At 41.0% G+C, this 10,048-nt stretch overlaps 1 protein-coding gene across 1 annotated transcript; it reads left to right on the top strand.

The window, feature by feature from the left end:
- The first annotated feature begins 124 nt into the window (after nt 1-124).
- On the top strand, nt 125-10,041 carry prepl (prolyl endopeptidase like). Its single transcript, XM_022198836.2, has 15 exons — nt 125-493; nt 2,083-2,211; nt 2,550-2,616; nt 2,860-3,025; nt 3,148-3,236; nt 3,354-3,480; nt 3,558-3,774; nt 4,201-4,392; nt 4,594-4,806; nt 5,046-5,221; nt 5,389-5,605; nt 5,848-5,997; nt 6,651-6,777; nt 7,919-8,007; nt 9,887-10,041. The coding sequence occupies exons 1-15, from the start codon at nt 362-364 to the stop codon at nt 9,962-9,964; spliced, it is 2,169 nt and encodes a 722-aa protein (XP_022054528.2). The 5' UTR covers nt 125-361; the 3' UTR covers nt 9,965-10,041.
- Nucleotides 10,042-10,048: the final 7 nt, after the last annotated feature.

Consider the following 10,048-nt stretch of genomic DNA (forward strand, 5'->3'; position numbering starts at 1 on the left):
ACATAACAATGGATTGCCGAGATCACCGGGCTCGAGTTTCAATCATAGCTGTCCACGGCTCATGACGGAAATTGATTACTTTAGCCTGGCGGTCCTCGGTACGTCATCAAGTGGGGCTTTGTTTGGGAAATCATGCACGTGTGTTGCTAGCTGCAATAATGTTAACTAACCGCAGAAGGGTTCATTTACGAGCAAAAACTGAATAATTACAGGTTAAAATACTGCGTTAGCTTGTAGCATGAAACGTTTTTTCGGCCGTGAAAATGACTGACACTTTCTGGTAGTGGCAGTTAGCTACTTAAAACCACGTAAATATGACTATTTTCTGTTATTACAGCTGAATAACAATTAAAACTCGGTAATGGCTGTTCTGTCGTCTTTGCTTTTTGCTTCCACTCGTCTCCTCGCACCGTTTCGATTACTGTTTTGGGAACTGGCAGTTGACACACGGATAACATGGCTTTCCTTGTCAGTCCAGCGTTGTTACACGTCGGTAAGGGTGTTCAGTTCAATTAAAGATGCCGTTTTTACTCACCTTAGGCTCGGTGTAGGGTTACTGGCTGTTAGGCTATCTCACTGACAAGCCGTTCATTATTTAACACGGTGTCTCTTCACCGCTGTAACAAAACTAGTCTTGTACGGAGCCACAGATAAGGGCAAAGGGCTGAAACTTATCCCCTCTGGACGCGGATCATTGCCCTGGCAAATACCTGTGCACTGACACTAAGGCTCTAAATTTTAGGTTGTTTTTTTTATCATTTTGACAGTCCGAATGTATTTAGGTGTTTTGACAGTTGAAAATGCAAACACAGAAACAATCAAACAAGCTACAGGAGACAAGTCAGAGCAGTAGATTAAAAATAAATAGTAAAAATGACAATAAATTCAATGAAAAGCTAGATTAACATGCAACTCAAACAAGGGAATTAGGCAGTTCGAAAATTAAAGAACAAGATTGAGGGTTAAAATTAAATATAAAAAAACATAGAATTAGAGAGACGACATCACACCAAAGAACCAAGCAGGTACAAGTCAAATGAAACAAGAGAGTACATCTAAAATAAACTGGCCATAATATAGAATAAATCACTAGAACTAATTAAAGCTAAAAGAAAACCTCATATAGAAGCAAGTCTATAACGGTGGGTTTTAAGAAGTGATTTTAAAGAAGTTACTGACTCTGTAAGCAGGTCGTTCCAAAGTCGAGGTCCTGATGGAGAACGTTCTGTCGCCCTTAGGTTTAAGCCTCGACTTTGGAACAACCAAAAGGGATCCATCTGAGGATCTAAGGCTGCGAGCAGGCTCATACGGGGTCAACAGATCAGAAATATAGCTTGGGGCAAGACCCTGGCGAGCTTTAAAAGTGATCAGTAAAATCTTAAAATCAATTCTAAAACCAGCAGGGAGCCAGTGGAGGGAAGCCAGGACAGATGTGATATGATGCCTTCTATTAGCGTGTGTAATTATAGCTTATTCATGCCAGTCAGTCACTGCAACCTGGAAGATATAACTTAAAACTCAGAGTTACAAAGGAAGCACACTTGCAGTCATTATTGTGGATTTATTAGAGCTGAAACTAGCAGTTATTTTCATTTGAATCTGTTTATTGTCGATAAGTTGTTTGGTCTAAAATTTGTCATGAAATGGTGAAAAATGTCAACTTGTGTTTCCCAAAAATGTCAGATGTCTTGGTTTGTCCACAACCAAAAGGAATAAAGAAACCAGAATATATTCCATTTAAGACACTGGAATCTAAGAATTTAGATTTACTTTCTTTAAAAAAAAAAGACTACTCAAATCGAATGTACACACTCAATACATATTATAAAGCACTTTATCTCACCCTAAAGATTGAGACGGATTATTCTGTAAGTAGAAGAGTTGGAGAATACAGAATTTCATACATTAATCGCCTTCTTTAATATCCATAACTCATACGTTCTAAATTGCAGCCTTTGCTAATTGCATTGTTTCAGATTGCAAGTTTGATTTGAAACCGATTCATTGTTAAGTTTGTGCATATGGAGCTTTGGGTTACAGTTCTACAAAGTCTTGTTAATTTATAATGATGCTTCATTTCAGGACACTTCAGTCTCATCAGCTGATCATCTCAGCTCTGGACTTGAGAAGTACAAGGACTTACAGAAGTATTTCAGCCGGAGACTGAAGGCAGCTTACCACAGGTTCTCCAATGTACCCGATCACTCGATGGTGAGGCCGTTTTTGGGTTTGAAGCATTTCATTTGGATTTTGAATGTTACCTCAGTGGTTGTAGTGGATAAAACTTTTGTATTACAAGCTTTTTCTAATAAGTAACAGTTCCATACTAGCCCCTTGTCTACAGGTTGCAATAGGACAGCAACTGAGTTTCATATTATGACCCATCTCTTGTTGTGAAGGACACCAACCTTCACCCTCCTTGTGCCAGGAGCTCATGTCTGTCTTAATGAATAGAATTTCAAATGACATTGATGCAGAAGTTGCTAACTTCAGGAAATTACGAAATTCCATCTTATTTTTACACTTCACTGTGGCTTCTCTTGTCACAGGTATTTGGACATCACCATATGTATTTCATTGAAGAGGATGGCATCTACAGAATGGACAGGAGACAGAGTAAGCAAAACGTGTGAAAGAAGTTTAGCCTTTGCGTTAACAATTCTGAAAGCCAGAAGCTGAGCCACAGATAGCTTTTAAAGACTGCCAAAAACCCAAAAAAGAGACTACAGAAGTTAAATTGCACAACACTTTTTCTACTGTAACCTTGTTTCTATATCTGCAACTTTTTAGCAGTCTATTATTAGGAGTGGGGACTTTCCAACTTGTTCGAATGACTCCGTTTCCCTGCCCTGTTTGTAGGTGATCTGGAGCCAGAGCAGGTGTTAGATATAGGACAAGTCTCTGGAGGGCAGGAGAATGAAGAGAGGAAGCAAAGGTTTCAGTGGACAGTCCAGAGAATCCGTCTGTCCCCACAGGAGAAGCATCTTGCTGCCACACTGAAGTTTAGTCACAGAGAAGAGCTGAGGTAAATCAAACAGAACTCAGTTAGCGTACACAATTCTGTTTATGTGGCAGCACTGTCTCTTTAATTCAATTGTAGCTCTTACGCTGTCATAATAAGTGGGTTATTGTGTTGTAATGGACCAGGTGTGTAGTTGTGAGGCTTGGAAAGAGACATTTACTGCCAGTGGATCCCCAACCCGTCATACTCACACTGGAGAAAGTCTTCAGCTTTGGTAAATCTTCAAAATAATTTGCACTTGTTAGTAATGTATTTTGCTTCTAATAGTAGTAACAGAGCATTGGCTCAAATTAAAGAGTATTATTGCTTGTACTTGTGTGTTTGGGTGAAGAGTGGGCCACAGATAATGTCCTGTTTTACACAACTCTGGAGGAGCTTCGTTCCAGTGCAGTGTATTGTCTGGATCTGACCTCCAGTGGCAGCAGGATAACCCCTGTGTATGAGGAAACACAGCCGGAGTAAGTGTCAGCAGTGTTGCGTGTAAGCTCTCTCAGCTCCCACAACATATGTAACTGAAACTCCAACATCTCCCCAGTGTGTTTGTGGAGGTTGCCCTGTCCAGAGATCGACAGGTCCTGACAATCAACTGCAACAGCAGGAGCAGTTCAGAGGTGCTGCTATGTGATATAACAAGATCCCACTTGGAGCCTTTTTTGGTTCAGCCGCGACAGCTGGACCTCCTATACCATGTGGAACACTGGAGGAAGTGGTTTATTATGCTGGCTAATACAGGGCCCGGACAAGAATATCAGGTAGGGCTTGTTCAATAAATGTTGTAACACATGCTGTTTATACGTAGTGTAAAAATTCAATGAAACAGTAGTTGCAGTTGCAGTTGCACCTAATCATCAAAGGGAGCTGCATAACTGTATTTTGGAGACGTTCTAGTGATTAATTCCGACCCATTTCACACATATTATCTCTTTCCACACAGATATAAACATACTGGAAACATACCTACTATTGATCATTTCTAATTGTCTCAAAATATTCTTGCCAAGCTTCAAAACTTCACAATGTTTTAAAATATTTTTCTGTTTTTTCATATCCCATAATTTTCTACATGTACTATTTTGACTGGAAGAAGTTGCTCCTTAATAGCAAATTGATAGATGGTTCACCTGTGTCATTTTTGATTTTTTCAACAAAGTACATTTGTCCTTCTGTATGGTCACAAGGTCGTGAAGGCCCCTCTCTCTGAGCCATCCAAGGCCTCTTGGGACTCCTTGTATGCCCCTGACCCTGGCACTGTAATTAAAGACATGGATATCGTTGGAGACCATTGTGTGTTGGTCACAACAACAGCAGTCAGTCAACTTGCCCTGATCGTGGTCCCACTGACTCATCCTAAAGAAGCATACACTGTACCGGTCAGTATGACAGAACTCATTTTGAATTCTATTTTTTCTGTCTCTTGCTTACTTGTTTGCTTCACAGCTTGACATTAGTCATGACTAGTAGCATATGCCCTTTTTCCATTTTGCTTGCTTTTAGTCTTGCTTTTCTGTTATAGTGCTTTACCATTTTTCTTGTTTAGTCATCTGTTGTATATTTTTACTCTCATACTCTAGCTCCCCTCCTGGACTTGTGCCCTCGAAACCAAGAAACCGGGCTTGGCAGAGAAACAAAATGTGCTAGAATTCCTGATCTCATCTCCAGTCCACCCGCCGGTGCCGTACTGTCTGTACCCCGAGAATGGGCTCCTTATATCAGCCACTGGAGATGGGTCCTTACCAGAGAACTTGGACAATTATATGACCACACGCTTGGAGGCCTGCAGCCAAGTGAGGACACTTGACGTATAAGACACATGCAGACACACTGAAACACTATCAGTAGGGATGGAAGCATTTTGTCATGACTCAAGTGTCAGAGCTGTTTTTGTACAAGGGCTTAACACTCTTCTGTGTATCTCTTCACATGTCTACCCCTAACAAAAGGAGGAGCAAATGATAACATACACAAAAAATATGTTGCAAAACCATCCAGTTTCTAAACCACTCTTTCTGCCTGTCCTGTGTAGGACGGTACCTTGGTGCCAGTGACATTGTTTCATGGATTATCTGTGGAGAGTCTGAGGCAGGCACCACTGCTAGTCCATGTCTATGGAGCTTATGGCAGAGATCTTAACATGGACTTTTGCCCCCCCAAAAAAATGCTACTGGAGCAAGGCTGGATTCTGGCCTACTGCCACATCAGGTAACGTGTCACCTGTATTTCCTTGGAGGTTGTACCTGTGCTTAAATTGATTTGTATTGATGATACTGCATGAAAGTGATGGAAAGTATTTGAGAGAACTAATTAGGTATGGAATTCTCAAACTTTTCAATGTGTGGAAGTAAATATGTTCTTTTTACACTCTGCAGAGGTGGAGGCGAGCGTGGACTTACTTGGCAAAGACAAGCCCGTGTGGAGGGGAAGCATAGAGGAGTGGAGGACCTCCAAGCCTGTCTCCATCACCTTTTCTCTTCAGGAGTCTCCTCTCCTTCACTTACTGCCCTGACAGCCTGCAGTGCTGGAGCAGTGCCAGTGGGAGCACTGTGCAACAGACACCCACACATGATACGGGCTGTCACACTGCAGGTAAGATGGTGAATTATTAGGGGTTTGTGTGTTTGCGTCATGGAGTGTATAGCTGAACTGTAATATTTGAAACTGTGTGTTTCTCAGTGGTGTTTTAACACAGAACGCTTTAGCCGGAATCTAAGGGTTCAGTGCAAATTGAGTCTCCCTACTGATTTCAACACACTTCCTTATAGTAAAAGGTGATTTAAAACGCATACACAAGTACAAAGCTTTATTTTGTTTTTGCTTCCTGTGTTTAGGCTCCTTTTCTGGATGTGTTGGGAACCATGCAGGATCCCAGCCTGCCTTTGACTTTGGAGGACAGAGATGAATGGGGGGACCCAGTGGGAAACCCAAAACACAGACATATCATCACCTCCTACTGTCCTTTTCACAACATTACTCCTCAGGTATGGAGAGGAAAACACAAACTGAAGAGAAAAAAATGTAGCTGCTGTTTTGTAGTGCATTGGCTCAGAAGAGAATGGCTTTTTTGTTTGTCCAATGTTTTCCTTTAATCAGTTAGGTGCATACTTTAAATGGCAATTTTTTTATTGAATGATGGAGGCATTTTGGCTTTCAGGTATCTGTAAGATCTATTGTCTAAGATTTAATCTGACCTTTAAGCTGTGGTACTCTGCATTGTAAACTGACTTGTAATGCCAGATTAAAGGTAAACAGTCCACACATATAGAGCACTTAATAACCTCAGCTCGGTTCCATAAAGTGCTTAAGAATGTGCTTTTCATTCACAATTACACTTAGACACCAGTGACAGCAGAGGTGCAAGGTAGCAGTTTATTCAGACGAAGCTAAATTCTATTTTTAATTTCTATTGCTGACATGTTTGGTCCAGAGACAGTATTTGAATAACACCGGGTGAGTTGATGATATTCAGGCCATCTTTGAAAACAAGTAATTTCACATTAGTATTAGATGCTCTGCTTTGGTCCCATGTCTGGTTACTGATTTAAGGATGCTGAGGACCATGAATAATAATGAACTTTTGCAACGCATCATATTGAAAACTTTGTCCTTCTTTATATGTGTTACTGTGAGACAGCGCTACCCATCAATGCTGCTGACAGCCTACAGTGGTGATGCCAGGGTTCCTCTGGCAGGAATCATCAAATACGCTGAAAAGCTGAAGACAGTAATTCATACACACTTGAGCATGCAGCCAAAGTCAGGTACTTTCTCACACACACACACACACACACACACACACACACACACACACACACACACACACACACACACACACACACACACACACACACACACACACACACACACACACACACACACACACACACACACACACACGCGCCTAATGACTTGTTGACCACATAGATGCACATTATACAAATGTGTTCTCGAGTTCATCTTTCTGTGGGTGTATGTGTTTGTTTGTGTGTGTGTGTGTATTCCAGCATGGATTTCCCGCTTTCTTTAAGGTGTAACTTCTGCACCATCAGAGGTTTAATAGCTCAGGGTCATCTCCCAATGGTAGTGTCAGTGTGCATGTCAGGAGAGGCAGCAGTAACAGATGCATGGCTGTCCATCTGGGGAAGTGCTCGCAGCATTTGCAGTTCATGACCAAAGTATAGCATAGGTCACCTTGTAGTAAAGCCTGAGTGTCTGTGTGTGAGTGTGTGAGTGTGTATGTGTCAACTAATTGCTCTCATTTCCCCCAGACAGGCTCCTTCTCCCTCTCACTTATAATCTGCCTTCACTGCGTTGGTGGTACTCCTTATTTACACCCTTCTCTCTCTCTCCCTTCCTGTTTCAGATGCACTCATTATCTCTCTCCTTCAGCCTCGCTCACTTTTCTGTTGTTCATGCACACATACACCAGGCAGCTTAAGTGTCTGTGTATGTGTGTATATGTCTCCCTAATCTGTCTCTCTCTGTTCTCGGGAGTCTTTGATAAAGTGCTGATGGCATAGACACATCCAGGCGGGTGGGCAGGCCCATTAGCATGGTAAAGAGATAGCGTATCAGAGCAAGAGATTAGACGCCACAGACTGGGAGCTGTCAAGGTCAAGACCGCACTTGTGAAACAGTCCATACCGCAGAGACGGGGAGGGGGGATAATGTGGAGGAGGTTGAGAAGGGGCTGGGCAATATCAGATGGGAGGATGAATGGATGAAAGGAAAGTAAAGACAGAGTCTGAGGAGCAACAGAGAAGATTTGGGGCAAATGGACGGAGAGAAGGGGAGCAGAGAAACTGGGCACACAATAAGATAAATGTCTGAAAGGAAGTTTTAAATGTGTTCCTTTTCCCTCATTTTTTCTTTCATGTCTTTTTGTCTTCCTTTTTCTTTTAGAATGGGAACCAGCACCAAGCATAGTTCTGAATATCCAGCCTGGAGCAAATCACCTCGGACCAGAAGACTTTGAGCAGATTCTGGAGGAGGTAAGAATCCACCTGTAGACGTACACTACCGCTCAGAAGTTTGGCTTCACCTAGAAATGTTCTTCTTTTTGAAAGAAAAGCATTTTTTTTCAATGGAGATAACATTAAATTAATCATAAATCCAGTGTAGACATTGTTAATGTGGTAAATGACTATTGTAGCTGGAATATCTCCATAGGGGTACAGAGGAACATTTCCAGCAACCATCACTCCTGTGTTCTAATGCTACATTGTGTTAGCTAATGGTGTTGAAAGGCTCATTGATGATTAGAAAACCCTTGTGCTGTTATGTTAGCACATGGATAAAAGTGGGAGTTTTCATGGAGAACATGGAATTATCTGGATGACCCCAAACTTTCGAATGGTAGTGTAATGGTCTTAAGGAGTTTAGAAACTTTTGTCGGCACGTTTTCAAAGACAAGTTTTTTTACAATATGTGTTTCTAAATGTATCTACAAATAAAGGAAATTAAGTTACTTTCAGACAGGGGATATGTACCTTGTAGGCTTCATCAGTCTGTTAGAAGTGGAAGAATTCTATCATTCACACACAGAAGGATTTTGCACTGATGTTTCCAACGGCTTCATTCAGATATATTCACAACAGTGATGGAGAGAGCAGCAGGAAAAAGACCAAGCTTAACTCACTGTACAAATTACTAATATTCTAGTTAATGTATGAATACTGAAAATTCTAGTCATTGTGATAATATTCTAACCACTTACCTACCTACCTATTTAAAATAAGAGCATCCTGAATGCTGTGATGCTGAGCATGGCCGCCGTGTCATACATGATTAAACTGCAGCTTATAAACTGAACCTCTGCCTGAAGTGAAGACGAGAAAACATTGAGACTTGTTGTTAGATCCTGATGGAGCCTGTTTTCAAGGCAGAGATCATTTATAATCATGGGTAACTAATGAAATTAACCTATTGTATTTGAAATTAATCAATGTTTTTGTAGCACTCTGAGATTTTATATGTAAAGTGCATTATAAATTAAAGGTATTATTATTACTATTATTATTATTATTATTATTGTGCCATGCGTAAATGCACACAGCTCTCCTTCTGAAGATATGGATCCTTTCTGCTGTGGATGTTTAATAACCTCCATGGAAACATTCCTACAAATTCAACTTCAGATCCTGTTCATGTTTTGCCTAAACACTGAATACACAGATTATCAGTGAGTCTTGGGCTGCGTTGAAAGTGACACAAATGTTTTAGGATTTCTGTCACAACTTTTAGAATGTGACCGGAGCGCTCGTTCAAAAATGAACCCATGACATTCAGGTCCCATTAGATTAACAGAAAGGAGTGCATCCCTGACAGGGACCTGTAACACAAATGTTTTCCTGAAGAAGTCATTTTACTTTGCAGTCTCTTAAATCTATCGAAGAAGCCCAACCATGCTTCAAAGTGACAATTTGTTTAAAACCTCACTGTGGAATATCAGTAAATATAAATGGAAATACAATCCTCTCTTAGTCTTAGTTAATCCTCTTCCACCTACAGGTTACATTAACAATATAGTCACCAGTTTAAGAAGTTAGTTAAATGACGTTAAATCCCTTTTAGCCCTCAAGTTATCGAGCCATGTGGTTTTGAGAAGCCGGCATTCGATGAAGGTTAATGGAATTTCTATTCTATTTACTGTCCAAATGCACAACCATTGGTGTGTTTACCAGCAGCAAAGTCTGACTTGTGCCTGACTGATCAAAACAACCCTAATAGATACTATGTTAATGTAAGATTTACGTTTTACATTTAGTCCAACTCTTTCGTAATTCTGAGAACACAAAGTTTGAGTTTTATCATTTGAGTTGATGGGTACATGTAGAGAACTTTGTCCTCTGTATTTTCTTCCTAACACAGGAAGCCCTCAAGTTGGCGTTTCTATACACAGAGCTGGGCCTGGAGCCTCCTCGGCCTCCACGCAGGAGAAAGAGATAGCAAGGCGGTCAGAAAGGAGAACTACATTGATCCAAGCATCTGCTGTTACCGCCACAAGGATGACACAAAGGTGCTAAAATCTTC

Source organism: Acanthochromis polyacanthus, chromosome 15 (assembly GCF_021347895.1).
Source record: "Acanthochromis polyacanthus isolate Apoly-LR-REF ecotype Palm Island chromosome 15, KAUST_Apoly_ChrSc, whole genome shotgun sequence".
In the NCBI taxonomy this organism is placed as follows: domain Eukaryota; kingdom Metazoa; phylum Chordata; class Actinopteri; family Pomacentridae; genus Acanthochromis; species Acanthochromis polyacanthus.

Bases quoted from the DNA above. Each gene is read 5' to 3' on its own strand.
- prepl (XM_022198836.2), top strand. From the start codon at position 362: ATGGCTGTTCTGTCGTCTTTGCTTTTTGCTTCCACTCGTCTCCTCGCA. The intron at 2,212-2,549 runs GTGAGGCCGTTT...CTCTTGTCACAG, and splicing joins ATGTACCCGATCACTCGATG to GTATTTGGACATCACCATAT. The intron at 4,807-5,045 runs GTGAGGACACTT...TGTCCTGTGTAG, and splicing joins GCTTGGAGGCCTGCAGCCAA to GACGGTACCTTGGTGCCAGT.